At 40.9% G+C, this 23,075-nt stretch overlaps 1 protein-coding gene across 2 annotated transcripts in view; it reads left to right on the top strand.

Moving 5' to 3' along the window:
• Positions 1–16,676, top strand: part of LRP12 (LDL receptor related protein 12) — a 117,030-nt gene extending 100,354 nt beyond the window's left edge. For both annotated transcript variants that reach the window (XM_066379344.1, XM_066379343.1), the window contains 4 exons: positions 2,061–2,263; positions 4,950–6,054; positions 8,442–8,574; positions 14,390–16,676. In XM_066379344.1, the coding sequence (XP_066235441.1) occupies positions 2,061–2,263; positions 4,950–6,054; positions 8,442–8,574; positions 14,390–15,256 (2,308 nt within the window). In that variant the 3' untranslated portion in view covers positions 15,257–16,676. The remainder of the gene's footprint in view (positions 1–2,060; positions 2,264–4,949; positions 6,055–8,441; positions 8,575–14,389) is intronic.
• The last annotated feature ends 6,399 nt before the right edge of the window (positions 16,677–23,075 follow it).

Genomic DNA, 23,075 nt, shown 5'->3' with positions numbered 1-23,075 from the left:
TCATACCTTGACTGGGGGGCTTCAGCTGAGTCAGTGACCCTGTTGCTCAAACCAGTGATTTTGGGCTCAAGCCAGCATCCTTGGGGTTTCCAGCTTGAGTCCTCAGCGTTCACGTTGACACTATCCAGTGTAACACCAAACTGGTCAGGCGAAAACCCAGAATTTTTTTTTTTTTTTTTTTTTTTCTGAAGCTGGAAACAGGGAGAGACAGACAGACTCCCGCATGCGCCCAACCGGGATTCACCCGGCACGCCCACCAGGGGGCGACGCTCTGCCCCTCCGGGGCATCGCTCTGTTGCGACCAGAGCCACTCTAGCGCCTGGGGCAGAGGCCACAGAGCCATCCCCAGCGCCCGGGCCATCTTTGCTCCAATGGAGCCTTGGCTGCGGGAGGGGAAGAGAGAGACAGAGAGGAAGGAGGGGGAGGGGTGGAGAAGCAGATGGGCGCTTCTCCTGTGTGCCCTGGCCGGGAATCGAACCCGGGACTTCTGCACGCCAGGCCAACGCTCTACCACTGAGCCAACCGGCCAGGGCCAAAAACCCAGAATTTTTAAGTGGGCAAAAGACTTGAACACTTTGCAGAAGAAAATGCCTAAAAAACACATGAAAAGATGTTCAACATCATTTAGTCTTCAGGGAGGTGCATATAAGCTGCAGTAAGAGATATTTTATGCCCCACTAATGACTGAAATTAAAAAGACTGACAATACCAACTGTTAGAGTGTGTGTGTGTCTGTGTCTGTCTGTACATATATCTTCCATAACACACACACACTGTAAGTAGGTACTTGTTTATACTATGTAAAGAGCTCTTTAAAAAGTAAGAAGAAAATTTAAAGGATGAAGGATATAAAAAGGCAGTTCATAGGGAAAAAAATAGTCGATGAACACAGGAAAAAGAGTTTTAATCTCAGTAAATAAGGAAATGAAAAATAGAGCAATGATCATCTTTTGTTCACAATTTTGACTAATTTTGCCAACAAATTTTTTAAAAGACAGAATATCTCGTTTTTCCAGAGCTGTGGGGTATAAGGTACTTTCCTACACACTCCATGGAATAGTAAGTTGGTATAAACATTTCTCTGTGTCAATCACATTGAATGCAGAATTGTGTCCTTTGACCTAGCAATTCTACTTCTAGAAATGTATGTTCTAGAGAAATGCTTGCATGTGTATAAAGAGAGGTGCATGTACAAGATTCTTCAAAACACTGTTCATAATAGAGAAAAAAGTGGAGTCAATCAAATTGTCTATCAGCCTTTGTTATAGTTATTCAGCAAATTTAGAGAGGAAAGTATCCTAGTATAATCACCCTTACATAATTTATTATCACTTGGTTTAAGGCAGACACAAGGAGATAAAGTCAAATCTTCACTTTTTGGCGAGACATGTTATTGGAAAGTGAATTGGTTTCTTTCTTTATAGCAGTGGCTAATTATGTATGTGCTTTTATTTACTTGACTTTTTGCCCTTTACTCATGCTCATGTTTTGTGAACTACAGGATAATGTTGAACCATAAAGTAACATATGTAAAAAAAAAAAGCTATTTTCAAACCGTGGGACTTTTAACTGAAAAACATTGTTTGTTTGCTTTTCTCCTTTTACTTTGCTCGGATTGATGCGATTTGCTCTCCTAAAAATATAAGCTAAAAACTTTTTGTGGATGAGCCGGTCTAATCTGAGAGACTGCTGGTTTTCTCTGGTGTACTTCAGTATACAGAGTGGTGTTTGGGGTTCAAACACAAAATGATTTAGGATGTTCTGAATTCGAAGTTTAACTACACACAGAGAGAAGAAACTGAAAAAGGTGCCAGCCGTCTCCTGTATTTTAGCATTATTTTGGAATCTGACATTACTTATAAAGAACTATTACTCTGGAATCTGGAAACAGATATAAATCTAGAAACAGTGGACAGTATTATTTTTTGCTGATGATACGGTTGTATGTCTTGAAAACCCAGGAGGGTATATGGAGGCTTTGTCCTCTGCAGTGTATTATGATGATAATTTTTTGCCAAAATTACCCTTTCTAAGAGCCTTTTCTGACACTTTATTTGTAGTTTTCAGGATTTTGATATCCAGGGGTCCAGAAGATGCAGCTTGGACTGGCTGACGATAGAGACGTACAAGAACGCGGGGAGTTACCGGGCTTGCGGCTCCACGGTTCCGCCGCCGTACATTTCCTCACAAGACCACGTCTGGATCAGGTTTCACTCCGACGACAGTATCTCCAGAAAGGGTTTCAGACTGGCATATTTTTCAGGTGTGTTTTTTAAAAAGAACAATACTAAACAGAATTATACAGTATTAACTTCTCAGTCATTTGGTGGCTAGTCTTCTAAACACTGTTGGTGTAATTGAGACGTAAGTTCTCGAGGCAGGTGTGATTGAGGAATTAAGCTAAAGGTTCACGTGCTCTACAGCTGGATCTTGAAAAGGCATTTTGTATAATCCTAATAAAAGATTAATTTTATAAACAAAAGTCAATTTTTAAAAAATACTTTAAATCCATCTACTTTGAAAGAACTTTTTTACTCCATCTGGTGTTTACCCATATGCTGAAAGTTACTTCAGAACACATTTTATTTGTGAGTTACCACTGTCTTTACAAAAAGACGTACTTGGTTTCACCTTCATAGTTTGTAGTATCAGAAGCCTTTTGTTATTTTTATTTACTTTTGTTTGTTTGTTTGTATTTTTCTGAAGTTGGAAACGGGGAGGCAGTCAGACAGACTCCTGCATGCGCCCGACCAGGATCCACCCGGCATGCCCACCAGGAGGATGGATCTGCTGCAACCAGAGCCATTCTAGCCCCTGAGGCAGAGGCCACAGAGCCATCCTCAGCGCCCGGGCCATCTTTGCTCCAGTGGAGCCTCGGCTGCGGGAGGGGAAGAGAGAGACAGAGAGGAAGGAGAGGGGGAGGGGTAGAGAAGCAGATGGGCGCCTCTCCTGTGTGCCCTGGCTGGGAATCAAACCCGGGACTCCTGCACACCAGGCCGACGCTCTACCACTAAGCCAACTGGCCAGGGCCCTTTTGTTATTTTTAAACTGTATCCAAAAAGAGTGACCGGATCATACAAAGTGAATAACTCAGAGCATTTGAGTAATGTATATTTTTTGCTGAAAATAATTTTATATCTTCTGAAATTACATGATCTCCTTAGCAAACACATGCTCCTTTCCCTCTTTTATCTTAAAAACAGTCTCTGTAGTATTTAGGTTCTCAAGCACGTTAGTTTACCTATTCACCAGTGACCAAGTTGTTAACGGAGAAGTTAGCATTGGCCCAACATTGTCAACTTCAGGACTGTACAGACCTGTTGTTTGGTTTTCTTTCCCTACCTCATTGATTTATATTTAGGGTGGTACACTAAGATAATCAGAATTCTATAAGCATTTCAATTTTTTCTGACTCCTTCCTCCTACTTTTTTTTTTTTTTTGTATTTTTCTGAAGCTGGAAACGGGGAGAGACAGACAGACTCCCGCATGCGCCCGACCGGGATCCACCTGGCACGCCCACCAAGGGCAACACTCTGCCCACCAGGGGGCGATGCTCTGCCTCTCCGGGGCATCGCTCTGCCGCGACCAGAGCCCCTCTAGCACCTGGGGCAGAGGCCAAGGAGCCATCCCCAGCGCCCGGGCTATCTTTGCTCCAATGGAGCCTTGGCTGCGGGAGGGGAAGAGAGAGACAGAGAGGAAGGAGGGGGGTGTGGAGAAGCAAATGGGCGCTTCTCCTGGCCAGGAATCGAACCCGGGTCCCCCGCACGCCAGGCCGACGCTCTACCGCTGAGCCAACCGGCCAAGGCCCTTCCTCCTACTTTTTTTTTTTTTTTAATTATTTCTTTTTTATTTATTTACTTTTTTAGATTTTATTTATTCATTTTTATTAGAGTGAGAGGGGAGAGAGAGAGAGAGGGATAGATAGAGAGAGAACAGGGGGAGGAACAGGAAGCATCAACTCCCATATGTGCCTTGACCAGGCAAGCCCAGGGTTTTGAACCGGCGACCTCAGTATTCCAGGTGGATGCTTTATCCACTGCGCCACCACAGGTCAGGCCACCTTCCTCCTACTTTTATGATGATTAAACTTATAATTTAGCTCAGATTCATGCAATATTTTGAAGTGTTAAAGCAATATAAGTTATAAATGGAAGTGCTGTGTTATGATTCCATGAAACATTACAAACATTATGCAGTTGATCTTATAATCTCAGCAAACATTTAAGCAGCCCTGGCCAAGTAGTTCAGTTGGTTCAGTGTCCTTCTGGCATGCCGAGGTTGTAGGTTTGATCCCTGATGAGGACACATGCAAGAATCAACCGAAGAATGCATAAATAAGTAGAATTATAAATCAATAACTCTCTCTCTCTCTCAAATAAAAAATTTTAAAACATAAAAAAATTTTAAGTAAATAATAGGATTACAAAATATGCTGTGATATATACATGCAAAATATTATAATTTATATACATATATAATATATATATAACCAACTAGAAAAGAACATAAAAAATGTATTTGAAGAGGTGATTAGCTGTGGATGAATTTTATTTCAAATTGTATAATTCTGATGTTTATGTGATAGGTTATTTAAAATTTTTAGGCACTGTATCCTGTTGGCTCATGTGTCTTACGTCATCTTACTGGATGTTCTGCAGTAAAATAGCTTTTTATAGAAACAGAATGGGTTTCTTCTCCTTAGATCAAACTGCAAAGATCTTTATGGAACAAATCATAATTTTTTAATGCATTGTTGAGTAATTAGTGAGCCGATATTAATTTGCCATTAGAACTTAACCCTTTTTTATAACAAGACTTTTGAAGCCCTTCACTTGGGTTTAATCAGCATTTATTATAAAAAATAATGCTATTGCATATCTTTTAAAGAGCACATTTTTTTTTTCCCTTACCTCTCCACCTCCCTTGTCCCCTCCCCATGTCCTCCCAGGGAAATCTGAGGAACCAAACTGTGCTTGTGATCAGTTCCGTTGCGGAAATGGGAAATGTATTCCAGAAGCCTGGAAATGCAATAACATGGATGAATGTGGAGACAGTTCCGACGAAGAGATCTGTGCTAAAGAAGCTAATCCCCCGACATCTGTCCCCTTCCAGCCGTGCGCTTACAACCAGTTCCAGTGTCTGTCTCGGTTTACCAAAGTTTACACTTGCCTCCCTGAGTCTTTAAAGTGTGATGGGAACATTGACTGCCTTGACCTAGGGGACGAGATAGACTGTGACGTGCCAACTTGTGGGCAGTGGTTAAAATATTTTTATGGTACTTTTAATTCTCCCAATTATCCAGACTTTTATCCCCCGGGCAGCAATTGCACCTGGTTAATAGACACTGGTGATCACCGTAAAGTCATTTTACGCTTCACTGACTTTAAACTTGATGGTACTGGTTATGGGGATTATGTCAAAATTTACGACGGCTTGGAGGAGAACCCACACAAGCTTTTGCGAGTGTTAACGGCCTTTGATTCTCATGCACCCCTTACAGTTGTTTCTTCCTCTGGACAGATAAGGGTGCACTTTTGTGCGGATAAAGTGAATGCTGCCAGGGGGTTTAATGCTACTTACCAGGTAGACGGCTTCTGTTTGCCGTGGGAAATACCCTGTGGAGGCAGCTGGGGGTGTTACACTGAGCAGCAGCGCTGCGACGGATACTGGCATTGCCCAAATGGGAGGGATGAAGTCAACTGTACCATGTGCCAAAAGGAAGAGTTCCCGTGTTCCCGAAACGGTGTCTGTTATCCTCGTTCTGATCGCTGCAACTACCAGAATCATTGCCCAAATGGCTCAGATGAAAAAAACTGCTTTTTTTGCCAGCCTGGAAACTTTCATTGTAAAAACAATCGTTGTGTGTTTGAAAGCTGGGTGTGCGACTCTCAGGATGACTGCGGGGATGGCAGCGATGAGGATAACTGCCCAGTGATTGTGCCCACCAGAGTCATTACCGCGGCCGTCATAGGGAGCCTCATCTGCGGCCTGCTGCTCGTCATCGCGTTGGGATGCACCTGTAAGCTTTATTCTCTGAGAATGTTTGAACGGAGGTCAGTATCAACGCAAACTTGAGTGGTCATGCTCTCTACGTTAAAAATGAGGCCCAAGTATTTGCAACAAGTGCTTCGTTGTGATGAACAATGTGTTTTTGTTTCATAATGTTTTAGAAATAAATATCATTAATGATTTTTACAATTAATGTGAAAAGCTGAAGACTCAAAAGTCTAAACACTAAAAAAAGTGACTAAGTCCTTAGAATTAGGAGGTGAGACTAGTCGATCTTTATTTACCAGTTCCTATTTTCAGGTTGATCTGTTTCATAGGAATTTTAAGAGCTACAACTGTTAGCTGTAGTTCTTAAGCTCTAGTTTTATAATAATTTTAGATATTTGAGAACCCACTATGCTCAAAGCACTAGATGAATAGAAAAATGAGTAAGACAGTCTCACAGGCAGTTTATAATTAGGAGGAAGGAATTGGTTAGTGGAATAAAATGACAAAAATGTAGATGTTGTAAGAGCTATAAAGCAGAGTGCTATTAAAGTCCAAAGATACCTGATCTGATAAGAAGGATGCAGAAGGCCTTCATTGAACAAGTGCCTTTTGAAATCTCTGAGTAGAATGTTGATAGGGAAAAGGTATTGCAGTTGAGCAGATAGGCTGTGAAAACACATAGTAGTAGAAACTCCAGCATTACTCAGAGAGCAGGCACATAGTCCAGTTTGTCCAGGCCCAGGGTACATGCAAGGGACTAAGGAGAGAAGACTGGAACACAGGCTGATGTTGGGTTTTGGAGCCATGTGTTAGAATTCTCAAGTAAGAAAAGGTTAGATGTCAATGGGCATACTTCAGGAGAATTGTCTTCCACGTGGCCCCCTGGTAAACTACTGTGGAGACATGACCCTCAGTCCCAGGAGAGTTACAAATAACAGACTGCATGCACCAGACAGCTGGGATTATAGATGCCCACAGATGCACAGTATCACAATACCCATGCTGCATATTTTCTCTGGACAAGTATAAATGGCCCCATAAGAGTGCAGTGAAGAATAAAAGGTCTTGAGTTCAAGAACCAGTTTTTCCAGAAAGTTATTTCTGACAATTTCACTTTTTTTTCTTTTTTTTTTTTTTAGTCAGAGACAGACAGGAAAAGAGAGAGATGAGAAGCATCAACTCGTAGTTGTGGCTCTTCAGTTGTTCATTGATTGCTTCTCATATGTGCCTTGACTGAGGGACTCCAGCTGAGCCAGTGACCTTTGAGCTCAAGCCGGTAACCTCAGGGTTTCAAACCTGGGTCCTCAATGTCCCAGGTCAGTGCTCTATCCACTGTGCCACAGCGTGGTAAGGCTACTTCGCCCTTTTTCTTATCTGAAAAATAAATTTGTTGGGCTTGATGAATAAAGTATCTTCTAAGAGCTTTTGATACTTTCACCTAGCACTTCAATCCCCCTATAGTCGTAGGGGTAAAAAGATCTTATACGTTCACCTTTTACAGGATTTCTAATTTATTAAAAGTTACTGGCCTGACCAGACAGTGACGCAGTGGATAGAGCACCGGACTGGGATGCAGAGGACCCAGGTTCGAGACGCCGAGGTTGCCAGCTTGAGCGCGGGCTCATCTGGTTTGAGCAAAAAAAAAGCTCACCAGCTTGGACCCAAGGTTGCTGGCTTGAGCAAGGGATTGCTTGGTCTGCTGTAGCCCCATAGTCAAGGCACATATGAGAAAGCAATCAATGAGCAACTAAAGTGCCACAATGAAAAACTGATATTGCCTGACCAGGCGGTGGCACAGTGGATAGAGTGTCCGACTGGGATGCAAAAGGACCCAGGTTCGAAACCCCAAGGTCGCCAGCTTGAGCGCAGGCTTATCTGGCTTGAGGGAAAAAAAAAAAGCTCACCAGCTTGGACCCAAAGACGCTGGCTTGAGCAAGGGGTTACTCAGGCTGCTGAAGGCCCGTGGTCAAAGCACATATGAGAAAGCAATCAATGAACAACTAAGGTGTCGCAACGAAAAACTGATGATTGATGTTTCTCATCTCTCTCCATTCTTGTCTGTCTGTCCCTATCTGTCCCTCTCTCTGACTCTCTCTCTGTCCCTGTAAAAAAAAAAAACAAAAAAAAACTGATATTGATGCTTCTCATCTCTCTTTGTTCCTGTCTGTCCCTATCTATCCCTCTCTCTGACTCTCTCTTTTCTCTGTAAAAAAAAAGAAAAAGTTGCTGACCCAGGCTCCCGGTTTCAGGCCCCATGCGGGCACACTGCTTTATCTCTCGTATGCTCAGTGCAGGGCTTGTACAGATACCAATAAAGGTTAGTTGACTAAGCTTTTTAAAATTATCAAGTATATTAAGATTCACATTGTTTTAATTGGTGATGATAAAAAATTGTTCACTTGCCTTTTTTCTAACCCTTTTTATTCCTTGTTTCTTCTCAAAGATCATTTGAAACACAGTTATCAAGAGTTGAAGCAGAATTGTTAAGAAGAGAAGCTCCTCCCTCTTATGGACAATTGATTGCTCAGGGTTTAATTCCGCCAGTTGAAGATTTTCCTGTTTGTTCACCTAATCAGGTATGTTGTAATTTAGGATTTCTATTTCAGTACCTCTCAATGAAATCTCTACTTGTATGTATGGTAAAGGACCCCCTACTCTCAAAATTTTTGCAATGAGGTCAAGAATTAAATATATGGAGTATTTGAAATCACAGTTGTTTCATTGTGTTTTAACAAATACCACATACAAAATAGACTTTCCAGTCTTCTGGTTTGGTTATGTGGTTCTTAAGCATTTTACTGTTTAGGTTAATTCAGTACACTAAAGCCAAAAGTAAACTTTTCCAAATTACTTTCTACTTTAACTGAACATTCAGAAGACTTAAGAATGAATACTAAAATTAATATGCTAGTAATATATTGCTCACAAAAATTAGGGGATAGGCCCTGGCCGGTTGGCTCAGCGGTAGAGCGTCGGCCTGGCGTGCGGGGGACCCGGGTTCGATTCCCAGCCAGGGCACATAGGAGAAGCGCCCATTTGCTTCTCCACCCCCCCCCCTCCTTCCTCTCTGTCTCTCTCTTCCCCTCCCGCAGCCAAGGCTCCATTGGAGCAAAGATGGCCCGGGCGCTGGGGATGGCTCCTTGGCCTCTGCCCCAGGCGCTAGAGTGGCTGTGGTCGCGGCAGAGCGACGCCCCCTGGTGGGCAGAGCGTCGCCCCTGGTGGGCGTGCTGGGTGGATCCCGGTCGGGCGCATGCGGGAGTCTATCTGACTGTCTCTCCCCGTTTCCAGCTTCAGAAAAATAGAAAAAAAGAAAAAAAAAATTAGGGGATATTTTGAAATGAATATGAAATGATAAAATATGCCCTAATCTTTGTGAGCAGTATATATTAGTAACATGCTAGAGTGACCAGTTGTAACAATAATTGCAGTAATTGAAATGAAGTTAACATTTCCACTTGGATTGTGGGAAAACTTTTTGTAGCTGGATTTTAATGCTTCAGAATTTATAACATTTTCTTTAAATAGTTACTTTTTTTAGAGAGAGAGAGCGAAGATAGGTGGCAGTAGAGGCAGAAGATAATAGGCATCAATGCACAGATGCTTCTCTTTAGTTGTTTGTTGTTGTTGATTGCTTCTCATGCATGCCTTGACTGGGGGGCTTAAGCCTAGCCGCCTTGGGCTTCCGCAACTCTGGGATCATGTTGCAGGATCCGCACCTTGGAACCTTGTCAGCTACACCCTAGCTTGACGACCTGGGCGCTTTGAACGTGGGGCCTCAGCATCCCAGGCCAGTGCTCTATACACCATGCCACCAGCAGTCAGGCAGTAGCTTCCTCTTCATTCATGTTTCTGAATTCTTTACATTTCTGTTATGATTTTTTAGAAATTCTTTTACATTGCTTAAAATTATGCGAGGGCTCATAAGGGTTTACGCATTTAAAATGTAAATTCATCCAGAAACAATGAAAATTGTCCCCAGTATTAGAATTAAGAAAAATTAATAAACAATGTTTGCCAGTGATTTAATTTTTGTTCAAAATGGAAGAGCACTTTTCTTTTTGGTAAATGAGATTGCTAATTTGCATCTTTTAGGAAATATTTGGTGAGAATTTATAGCTTAAAACATTTATCTGGCCATGGCCAGGTAGCTTAGTTGGTTAGAATGTTATCCCAAAGCACAGAGGTTGCAAGTTCAGTCCCTGGTCAGGCACATACAGGAGCAGATTGATGTTCCTGTCTCTCTCTCTCTTCCTACCTCTCTTCTCTAAAATTAATAAAATATTTTTTAAAAAATTTTCTCTGGATATAATTTGCTAAGTAAATAATTTAGAAGTTTTACTGCTTGGAATTCTGGGTGTAAAATGAGAAAAATGTACATTATGGCTTCTGTATATTGTCCCTGCCATGGGGACCACTTCCTTTTAGGTAAGAAATGAGATGATGGTCAGTTCTATCCACTTACTTCACCACTGACCACTGACCACCACTATACCTTCAAGAGTTTAGCCAACTGTGAAGTTAGCGGAAGTCTAATCCACATAAGACAGTCCTTACTTCTGACACCAAATTCAAGTTCAGGGTTTCCTAAAGCCATACTAGGGATTGATAATCCACTAGAAAGACTCAGAACCCATTGAAAGCAATTGTAGTTGGTGGTTATAGTTTATTACAGGGAAAAGGCCCAGATTAAATCAACCAAAAGAAGAGACATAGGACAGGGTTCAGGAGGGTTCCAAACACAGATGTTCTATTTGTCTTCTCCCTGTAAGTCAGGACAATATTACTTTTGACACAGATGCATGATAGTGCATGATAATGTGCAAGGAATATTGCCACCAGGGGAGCTCACCTGACTCAGTGTCCAGAGTTTTTACTGGGGCTCCACCATCACATTGTCATAATTAATTGACACATAGCTGATCCCGGAGATTGACTGGTACAGCTGACCTGAAGCCCCCACCCTCCACCTCCTGGCTGGTGTGAAACAGAGCTTTCACCTCAGGCCCAATTTCACTATCTGCTGGCCCGAGGCTCCAGGCAACGGCATTCCTATCATTAATGACATTCCAACAGCTGAGATCCTAGAAGCAGAGGCTACACCAGGCGTGGCCAACAGTTTTTGCCCCCCTGCCAGATTAGAAAGAAAACCTTTTTCACGGACCAAACAAAATATTAAAAAATGTTAAATACAAAAACAATTCGTTTAAGTAAACAAAATTTTATTATATAATTTATTTATGAATAAATGTGAGTGAAAAATTTTAATGTACAATATTATTTTAATAAAAATATATTTTAATAAAAATATAATTGCATACCGTATAAATATCCAAACTGTATTACAATCAATCAAAACAATATTTAATTAATAGAATGAGCTTGAAGGGGTTATATCGCAAATAAAACAATTATTTCATTTTACAAACAGACTGGACATGTTTTTAGTTAACAACTGCAGCTATTGTCTATGCTACAGTGCCACTTGATTCAGCACACTTGATCACAAAAATAACAAATTGTTTGACCTTGGGTGCGTACTGGCAAACTCCGCCTTAAAGAATGTGGGTTTCACATCGCTGCTAAACGTCAAACAGTTCATATCGAGTACAGATGAGTATAAAAGTTGTAAATCTTTATAATGGAATTTTTTAAAAAAAATAAAGAAGTATCACGAATCCATTTAACCAATTATTAGAAATTAACCCTAGATTAGTCACACGCGGAATTCTTTTCTGCGTATCACTATCTTCCTAAATATCTCGATTCCCAATAATCAAAGACGCTTCCGCTTCTGAATAGCTGAGATTTTAAAGTAGCAGAGAATATTAAAAATTTAATCGCAGGCTGCATAAACTCATTATGCAGGCTGGGTGTTGGCCATGCCTGGGCTACACCTTCTAGGGTTATAATTTACCCTTGTGAGGGAATTCTATTGCAATGTTTTTTTTTTTGGGGGGGGGGTTGTGGGGGTTTTTTTTGTGATGGACAGAGTGAGAGACAGTGAGAGGGACAGACAGACAGGAACGGAGAGAGATGGGAAGCATCAATTCTTCATTGTAGCACTTTAGTTGTTCATTGATTGCTTTCTCTTATGTGCCTTGACCGAGGGGCTCAAGCAGAGCGAGTAACCCCTTGCTCAATCCAGTGACCTTGGGCTTCAAGCCAGCTACCTTTGGGCTCAAGCCAGCAACCATGGGGTCATGTCTATTATCCCACACTCACGCCAGCGACCCCACATTCAGGCCAGCGAGCCTGCGCTCAAGCTGGTGAATCCTTGCTCTAGCCAGAGACATTGGGGTTCAAACCTGGGTCCTCCCGCATCTCAGTCCGACACTCTCTTCACTGTGCTACCGCCTGGTTAGGCTATTTCAAAAATGTTTTAAAATAAAATGTATATGACAGTAAGCTAGATTTCATTCAACTAATGAGATTAAACTCCCAGGTTTGAAACTTTTGGTAATAAATTAAGAGATTTTCATAGCAGTTTTTAAAAAGTAGTATTATCTTCTAAGTTATTTCATTCAAAATAGAAAAGCTTTCTTCTCTATAAACTAAAGAGGTATATAAAATTATTCCTAAAACATTCATAATATCCTCTTGTAGAAGCTATTGTTAAATTGGCAGTTTTTAATGAAACAGTCTTAAGTAGTGAGCGTCCCCTCCCCGTGCAGCCTGAAATGTTCAGGTCAGCAGGAAGGCGGACGGGAGGCTGCAGGGGGACCCTGAGGAGCCTCGGTGGGGTGCCGGGGATAACGCAGGCGGTGCTGACACAGCCCTGGAACCTGAGTGGTGATTGGTGAGCACCAAATCTGCGGAGAGGTTCATTAGGGACAGGAACCACATTTCTTTTTAATAATGAGGTACTTATAGGTGAAAAATCCTTTTCTTTAGAAATTAAATTTAATGGGGTGACACATTGGTCAATAAGTCTACATAGGTTTCAGGTGAACAGCTCAAGCATTTTGAACTGTTGTTTGCATTGTGTTCCCATCACCCAAAGTCAAATCATTTTCTGTCACTATATATTTGTCCCTTTTAATAATGAGGTACTTGTAGGTGAAAAATCTTACTCATTTGTATAAGTAAATCTATGTGTGCTGATATCCAGATTTCTTATTAACAGTCTGTGCTTTACTAAGGCCAGACTGAAGCATTCCTATGACTAGGGCTTCTTAGCTTTCTGTGAACCATATTCCTGGGGTTAGGTTCAGACGGGCTGCCCAGGCATCACCAATTCCGTAGCAGTCATAGAGCACTGCAGTCACCGGGCCCTGACTTCCGCCCGTGAGGGGAGGCCAGAGCAAAGCCGGACCGTCTGAACGGGAGTGAGTCCGCTCACCACTGTCTCTAGGAAATGCTGTGTGTTCAGTACTAAGAGGCCAGCCTGATAAAAGCTGTGTTTGTCCTCATCTGAATAATTCTCTTTTTTTATAGCCACTAGATGGAGCTTGAAGACTGGTTTCTAAAATGCTCTAGTTTTGTTTTTGTTTTTTTAAATAATCTGTATACTCATTCATGTAGAAAAAAGATTTTCCTTTCAGTTGTGCAGTATATACTAATTAAGTCATTCCCAAATGTACTAATTAGAAATCATCAAGTGAAAAAAATAAGGATATAATTTATGCTTAATACTAAGCTGGAAAGTAAAACTCAGAGTTTAAGAAGGAATTCAGATGTCTCAGATACCACTGTGTAGTGCTATAGACAAATTATTTTCTTTAGCTTTTTATGTTTCCTGTGCTGTATTACAAATGCTAATTTACTTATTCCTCTGCTGTATGACAAATATATTCCTCTATTTATAAGTCCTCAGTATTCATTCATTCAACAAATCCTTGAGAACCAACTGTGAAAAATATTTTCACCTTTTAGAAAGTGTCAGCCATGTAAATCAAGTCTCACGTGCTCTGTGTTAAAAAACAACAGCAGCAGCAAAAAACAAAAAGAAAGAAAGAACAGTAGAGCAGATACAGGCCTAGTTTCCACACCGCTTTAGGTTAGTTACTTAGTGAATTATGGTGGAGATTTTTCTGCCTCCCTAGCCAAAGCCAGAGTAGTGTCAAATAATTTTATTTGGCACACTTTTAGAATTGGATTACTCAGTGAAGTTTTGAAATAAAGTAGCTGTTATAATTGATATTAAATATCACTTTAAAGTTGCATATAAAAAATGAAGTGTTGAGAAAATATTAAACACTATGAGCAATGGTCCAAGGTAGAGATTAGATTCTATGATAACTTGAACCTGTGCAGGCAAGAAAATTTCATTCATCCTCCATAAACCGTAACAGTAACAGAATCTTTAGCCACAACACATTCTTATTAGAAGGGTGTTCTCAATCTGAGTACTTCCTTGCTAGCTGTCTTAAAGGTCTCCTCTTCTCTTTGTAGGCTTCTGTGCTGGACAACCTGCGGCTAGCTGTGCGTTCTCAGCTGGGATTTACTTCCATCAGGCTTCCTATGGCCGGCAGATCCAGCAACATTTGGAATCGTATTTTCAATTTTGCAAGATCACGTCATTCGGGGTCATTGGCTTTGGTCTCCGCAGATGGCGACGAGGTTGTCCCTAGTCAGAGCACCAGTAGAGAACCTGAAAGAAATCATACTCACAGAGGTTTGTTTTCCATGGAGTCGGACGACACAGACACAGAAAACGAGAGAAGAGATACAGCAGGAGCGTCTGGTGGGGTCGCAGCTCCTTTGCCCCAGAAAGTCCCTCCCACGACGGCAGTGGAAGCAACCGTGGGAGCAAGTGGAAGTTCCTCAACTCAGAGTACGCGAGGTGGTCACACAGATAATGGAAGGGATGTGACAAGTGTGGAACCCCCAAGTGTGAGTCCAGCACGTCACCAGCTCACAAGTGCGCTAAGTCGCATGACTCAGGGGCTGCGTTGGGTACGTTTTACATTAGGGCGATCAAGCTCCGTAACTCAGAACCAGAGTCCTTTGAGACAGCTTGATAATGGAGTCAGTGGAAGAGAAGAAGATGATGATGTTGAAATGCTAATTCCAGTTTCTGATGGAGCTTCAGACTTTGATGTGAATGACTGTTCTAGACCTCTTTTTGATCTTGCCTCAGATCAAGGACCAGGCTCTAGGCAACCATATACTGCAACAAACCCTGGAGTGAGGCCAGGTAGTCGAGACGGCCCCTGTGAGCGCTGTGGCATCGTCCACACTGCCCAGATACCGGACACTTGCTTAGAAGCAACACTGAAAAATGAAACGAGCGATGATGAGGCTTTGTTAGTTTGCTAGGTACGAATCACATAAGGGAGATTGTATACAAGTTGGAGCAATATCCATTCATTATTTTGTAACTTTACAATTTAGTATTAATTTAAAAGGAAAAAAACATGCAGGTTGATTTCTTATTATTATATGTTAGCCTGCATGGTTAAATTAAACAATTTGTAACTATGAATTTTAGAGTTTGCTATTTTAGCAGCTAAAAATGCATTATGTATTCATATTGTTCAATAATGTTCTTCCATTTGTTTCTAATTGTTTTTATCCTGGTACTGTAGTTCATGTTAGAAATATGGCTGCTGAAACTCATTTGATGTCTATTTATCTTATGTTAAAGTGATTATTTGTACAAAATATCTTCTTTTAATTGAACCCTTTCTGCTTTTGCCAATACATCTTGTAACTTAATATACTAGATGTTAAGGTGGTTATGTACTCCCAAGAAAAATACCCTTATTCTCACCTCTGTTTTTATTTGTATAACATTTGTCTAAATATAAATATTATTGGATTTCAACATAAGAGCTTATCAAAGGAAAAAAAAAACCTTGCCTAAAATTTTTCTCTTATGTTGAACATGCAGTGATGTGAAATTTAGATAGATAAATTAATGGCAAAAACAAAATTCTTTTGTAGGTTTTCTAATATTAACTTTAATACCCTAATATGGTACAAACCAAATGGTAAAGTCCCAAGTCATTTCTTTTTTCATCTCTATTTAGTGACAGGATTAAGTGGATGAATATACTATACTATGCATTAAATCTTGAACTTTATAAAATACGTACAAAAATTGTACAAGTTAAGTTCCAACTGGTAATGTCTTTCCCTGATACAGGGTTATGCTTGTATTGAACCCTAGGGATTTGCACTAAAATCATATCAAGGTCTCAGATGAGTTTAGTGCATAAGCACTATCACTTTAAATACTATTATTTGCTACCACAATGACTATATATTTCCATAGCTTTGGGGGAGGGGGTAAGAGGGGACATTTTTATTACAACTTGAAATTGCTTTCCTGGTTTTATATTTATTTGTTATATTTAAATACTGCATTATTTTAAGAAAGTGACTTTTTCAATATATTTTATTCATGAGGGGGATCATGCTACATGTTGAAAAACAAATTAAGAAACCATTTAGCTCCGCCCTCTATTTTAAGTAGAGTATTTGCAAACCCCACATACTATTTTTATTGTCAATTCCTGTTTATTTATTCTTTGGCTGTCTGTTTTAGTAGCTTAATGATTGAGTATGAAAAGTGTATTTGTGTGTGATTATTGCTATTTATTAAATTTTAAATACTTTGCTGAATGTCATTTTAAAGCATGTTTGAGGTCTTGTGTATTTGTCATGTTATGCTGTCAGGAAGAACTGACTGAAATGTTTTAATATGTATCAAAAATTAAAATGACTTTTTTTTGTATTGCTTTGGGGTACTTTTTAAATCGAAGTTGCTCTTTATTTTTGTTTCAGTGTGGTGCATATACAAATTCAGGCCACAAGATACATAGCATGTGTAGAAGAAATATTAAAATGAGGGGGAAGATATTCTTCCTTAACTGCTTTATAGTGTAGTAGTAGCCTATACCAGTGCTGCAGGACAAGAACCCCTGAGGGTTGTAATGAACCTTCCTGGGTCACACAGTGAAAGTAGGTCTGTCTCCTACCCCGGCCTCCCATCTCTCAAAGAGACCCACCAATAACAGCTTCTTCTGTACCTCTCCAGAGATACCACGCAGATACATAAATATATCCATATATATAATGATATATATAATTAATTCTACCATACTATGCATACTGTTTCTGTACCTTTTTTCAAGGAAAAAATATATATCTCTTTTAGATATATTAGAGTTTTAATATTAAAAGTAAAGTTTTTATTATTTGATTTTTCACGTTAAATCATTTATCCTGAATTTAAGTCTCTAGCATTTTCCCCCAGGTTGTCCTAGTTATCCCCAAGCTGTTTATCAGATGAGTCCATCCATCCTTTCTTCACTATTTGAAATGACCCTTTTATCATAAACTTTCACACTGGCTGTGCTTTTAAACTCAAAGTCTACCCCCTTCAGTTGATCTGCCTTTTTTATACCAGCCCTACACTTTTAATAACTAATTTTATATGTTTCAAATATTCTTGCTTGTTTTTTCATTTGAACATTAGTATCAACTTGGTGAGCTCTGCGAAACAAATCCATGGGTACTTTTATTTCTTTGACATAATTATTATGTTAAATCTTCTAAATCATGGTGCCCATTTGTTTAGGTCTTTTCTTGTTTATCTCAGACATGTTTTACATTTTACTTTACAGATATCTTGTACATTTTTCAAGCATTTTTTCATAGTAATTTCATCATTTGTGTTACCGTTATTAAGGAAGTCCTGTGTCTTTACAGTTTAGTCTAATTTTAGTATATATGAAGGTTAATGGTTTATAATACGTTTCTATCCAGCTATCAGATTCCTATTTTCTTATAGTTTATAATAGTATTTCCAGTTACACAATCATGTCTTCCAATTTGCATACCTCTTTGTCTTAATTGTGTTGTCTAGTACAGTGCCCCCCACCCCCCAGGCCGCGGACCGGTACCTGTCCATGGGCCATTTGGTACTGGTCCGCAGAGAAAGAATAAATAACTTACATTATTTTCATTTTATTTATATTTAAGTCTGAACGATGTTTTATTTTTAAAAAATGATCAGCTTCCCTCTGTTACATCCGTCTAAGACTCACTCTTGACGCTTGTCTTGGTCACGTGATGCATTTATCCGTCCCACCCTAAAGGCCGGTCCATGAAAATATTTTCTGACATTAAACCGGTCTGTGGCCCAAAAAAGGTTGGGGACCACTGGTCTAGTACATCTAGAGAAACTTTAAATATATTTGGCTATATTGAATTGGGTTGAGATAGATATATTTAATCATGTTAAGGAAAATCCATTGATCTTTATGTTTTAACAAAACTTTAACTGAGAATGCATGTTGAACTTTGTCACATGCCTGTTTATTATCTATGGAGATGATCATATGATTTTTCTCATTTGATCTTTTAATATGATGTTATTAATATATTAATACATTTTGTCATTTTGAACCATCTTTGCATTCCTAAAATAAACTCTACTTGGCTATTTGTACTATTTCTTTAATATCAATATATTGCTAGATTCCTTCATAATTTATTTAGGATATTTGCATCTGTATTCATCAGTGAGATTAGACTATTGTGTGTTTGTGTGTGGTATAATAAAAAAAATTTTTTTTATTTAATGCTGGTGAATCTGGAAACTTCCCTCCTTTTCCTGTGCTCTGGAACAGTTGAAATAGCATTGGACTTTTTTATTCCTTAAAATTTCAGTGAAGTTATCTGATCGGATGGATGTTTGGCAAGTAGCTCTTTGACAACTTTTTTGGTATCTTCTATGCTAATTGGTCTATGTAGTTTTAATATTTTAGCTGGGACCATAAACCAACCATGCCATCCAAGTTCTCAAATTTATTTGTCTAGAGCAGTGGTTGGCAGACTCATGAGTCAACAGAGCCAAATATCAACAGCACGATTGAAATTTCTTTTGAGAGCCAAAGTTTTTAAACTTAAACTATATAGGTAGGTACATTGTTATTAACTTAACTAGGGTACTCCAAAGCTGGCCTTTGCGCCCGCACGTGGTATTTTGTGGAAGAGCCATACTCAAGGGGCCAAAGAGCCTCACGTGGCTCGTGAGCCGGGGTTTGCCGACCACTGGTCTAGAGAAAGCAAAGCTCTCCTGTGCATATGCCCCCCTTATGGATTATGCTTGCTCTCTTATTTTCTTAAGATAGTGAACAGTTGCCCTATTTCTATTGTGGGGTGGTTTTATGGGGGGTTCCCCCAAAGTGGTACGCCTTGAATGTCTGCATTTTATAACTTCTATTTTCTAATATTGATTTTTACTAATAAACTTTTAGTTTACTTCTTTATATGCTTTATTTGAATTAGCACTTCATTTTTATTTCTTCTTAGTATCATAAAATGAGATATAAATTGACTTAATTTTCATCATTGCTTAGATATAGTATTGTCATTTTATATTCTAGATGTTCTGAAGTTTCCGTTGTTACTACCTCTAACCCAAAAGTTTATTTAAAGAGACATTTGGTGCCCTGGCTGGATGCTTTGGTCGGTTAGAGAGCATCATCTCGATATGCAAGGGTTGTAGGTTTGATCCCCGGTTAGGACACATAATCAGATCGGTTTCTCTCTCTCTAAAATCAGTAAATATATTTTTTAAAGGCTTTTTTGCTGGGAGACGTTATTTTCCTGGGGTTTTTTTTTCCAAATAAGATTTTTTATGTGGGTAGTAGCTTTGTTTTTTACTTATTTTTATTTTTACAGCATCAAGATCAGAGAATGTCATGTGCAGTATATCTATATATTTTAGGGAATTGATTGTCTTCTCAGTTTTTTAGATATTCCAGGAGCACTTTTCAAAGTTTATTCTTTATTTACAGGTTGCAGATTATAGTAGACATTACTCAGTTTTATCATATGTTGTTTAAGATCTTCTCTGTAGAACTTTGTTTTTGTCTTTTCAAGTCTCGAAGAGTTCCAGTATTAGTGAGGGAGAAAATAGGAACAAAAGAGGTTGTGGAAGAAAAGTTCTGTGGGCAGCACCTTAGCTCATATCATAAGCTAGGACTGAGAAAGTAAGCGCAGGGTGAAGAGAGGTCTTCCTATAAACTGTGGAGGTTTTAGTTATTACTCCTGCTTACCACCATTATCCCCTGTTAGGCTGGGAATAAATGGGTCAGACAGACTAAAAGGACAAAGGAAAACACGTGGTATTTATTGAGCCCCTACACACACACCCAGTGATGTTGACAGCAGTGTATTTGCTGCTGCTCTGCGTTTGAGCGGCGTAGGCACCCCTCACACCGTTCCCCTGAATCCTAAGGAAGAAGATGACAGCAACTTGACAGGACCTGTCTTACTCAAGTGGGTCCCTGTTTATAAAGTCACAGTAAGCAGTAGAGAGAAAGGATGGTTCTCAGAATATCTAAACCCTTTTTCAGGTACATGTTACAAGTTGCAAGTGGATACTGTCATGGATTAAAAGTTGGCTGATTGTGGTAGAATGAGGCAAAGTAAGACCCACAGATTTTAGAGTTAGAAGGATTCTAAAACGGAGGCAGTAACAGACATATCTGACGAATCAGGAATGTTCTCTACTTCAAAGGAATTGGTATTCTACACCAGGGAACATAAGCTGTATGTGCCATGCATAGTTTACAATTACCTGATTTTACAGGACTTTTGTCTTTAAAAAGTTAGGTAAGTTTTCTGACATGTTGACATATCCGACCTCCAAGTGAGTGTGTATCCTATGTTTACATTATCAAAGACCGTATCTGAGTGTCACCACTCATCAGCTGCTTTCTCATCATAAGAAAGAACTCGCAAAGTGAGTAATATTTACCCATTGTTGAATGCCTACCATCTGCCAAGTTCTTTCATAAGTATCTTTGGAATCTTCACAGCCCTATGAAATATAAACTACATACTCTGTTTCTCCAAGGTCATATAGCCAATAGGAGCAGAACTATCGACCCTAGTGTAAGGTATTTTTCCTCGCCGAGAAGGAAGGAAGAGGGCTCGGAGCCGCAAAGTGTGGAATAATAAACGGCTTTATTGAGTACAGAGCACACACCCCGCCCGGCAAGGTTCCCTGGCCCCAAGGAAAAAAAGATGGAGAAAATGGAGGCTAGGGAAGTTGCAAAGATTAAACCGCGTGGCAGATATTTAAAGGGTCCCTCTAGGGAGGTGGAGCTACTATGACGTGGTGAAATTTCACTGGCTGGCAGACGATTGCTTCTTTCCAAATGGTTCCTGGGAATCTTCCTTTGGCGGGCTTGATTGTGGGCGGTCCTAGCTAAAGTGGGCGGGTCTGAGTTCCTATGTGACCATGCCCCCATCCACGGACCTTACATTCTGACCTTTTGTGTTAAATAGAAAAAGGGCGCCGTTTATTCATCTGGCTACTTCCTGCTGAATAGGGGCGTCGTGGGGAGGGGGAGATCAGAAGGTGGTGGCTTTAAGGGGTGTCAGGAGGAACATCTGTGTGGCTGTGACTGCAGAAACTTCGCAGATGCGATCCCACTTGTTGCAGAACCCTGGGTTCTCCGAGTCCAGGCCGTGTCCTAGGAGTTTGAGCGATGCACCCACCTGGCCGGATTGGCCTTCCATTTGGGTGGTTTGTCCTCCACATAGAGGCGCTGAGGAAAAAACCTGTTGCCCAAAGAGGCAATCTCTCTGCCAGTGACTGGGCTGCTTGCAGTCAGGGCAGGGCTCAGTGGGCAGCCACAGGCAGGGGCCCTGCCGGGACCAGTGGTCCTGCTTGCCACACTTAAAATAAGCTGCTGGTGGCTCTGCTGGTCTCAGGGTTGCCACAAGAGTCGGGGTTTGGAGCATTACCTTCTGCTGCATGGGGGCCTGGCGAACAGGCCTGTTTCTACTAGTTGGGACCGTTAAAAACTTTAAATGCCATGTTCACAGGTTCCGGATAGGGGTTTGGGGGATTGGGAATAAGTGGAAGGGGGCTCATGAGGAGCCCGGCACCCAGATCCTGCAGGAAAAACGCTGAAGCCAAAGGCAGGACAGGGCAGGAACTTCCTGTAAACCGGTGTAAGAGCCAATGCCAGGCTGAGAAAGGCCTGACGGAGGTGGGACTAGAGAACACAGTGAAGGGAGGGGCCCCTGGCCAGCAGGGGAGGAGAAAAAGATGGTAGTTAGTAAATGGCAATAAGAAACAGGTTTTTTCGAAGGGAGGGGAGAGAGAGTTTGGAATTCGTGGAGAAGGAAAGATTAGGAGTAGAGGTTTCAGGTGAGGTTTCTCTGGCCAGAAAAAGACCTACGCAGTGTGGAACAGGCGGCACAGAGATTAAGGACGGTTGCGCAAATAATTAGGAGCCGTGTATGAAAGAGATCTCCAATTAGTTCCCAGCTTTTTTGGCGATAGTTAAATTGGTGAGGGTGTTAACACCAAAAGTCCCTTCAGGAGGCTAGTTGAGTGGGTTCTGTGGCCTGGCCACAGTGGAGAAGAAGAACAGTTTCTTCTTCCTTAGGGAGGGAAATTCCTGTGCCCCAACAGCCGCGCTCAGTTCTCGGAGTGGTCAGACCTGAGCATTAGCGTCCTAAAAACTCAATGTCCAGCCACGGATGAAAGTGGATGTGCTTGGGGAGGTCTCCACAAGCACACGCACTCGGACGGACGGAAAAGACTTTCCCTGACGTAGCTACGGTTTCGGACAGGGAGTCTCGGAGGAAAGAACTGAGAGGAAAGCTGGAGGCAGGGGACTTACCGCACTGTGCGCCGAAGTGGGTGAAATTCGGAGATCGGAGATCCTGGTTCTTTCTCCTGGTTCTTTCTCGGAGGGGAGGTGAAAGGAGCGATCCTTGCGGACTTCTAACTCCTTCCGGGTTTTCGGCACCAAATATGTAAGGTATTTTTCCCCGCCGAGAAGGAAGGAAGAGGGCTCGGAGCCGCAAAGTGTGGAATAATAAACGGCTTTATTGAGTACAGAGCACACACCCCGCCCGGCAAGGTTCCCTGGCCCCAAGGAAAAAAAGATGAAGAAAATGGAGGCTAGGGAAGTTGCAAAGATTAAACCGCGTGGCAGATATTTAAAGGGTCCCTCTAGGGAGGTGGAGCTACTATGACGTGGTGAAATTTCACTGGCTGGCAGACGATTGCTTCTTTCCAAATGGTTCCTGGGAATCTTCCTTTGGCGGGCTTGATTGTGGGCGGTCCTAGCTAAAGTGGGCGGGTCTGAGTTCCTAT

The sequence above is a fragment of the Saccopteryx leptura genome, chromosome 3 (genome assembly GCF_036850995.1).
Source record: "Saccopteryx leptura isolate mSacLep1 chromosome 3, mSacLep1_pri_phased_curated, whole genome shotgun sequence".
Taxonomy (NCBI): domain Eukaryota; kingdom Metazoa; phylum Chordata; class Mammalia; order Chiroptera; family Emballonuridae; genus Saccopteryx; species Saccopteryx leptura.
This window is presented reverse-complemented; position numbering and strand designations above follow the sequence as displayed.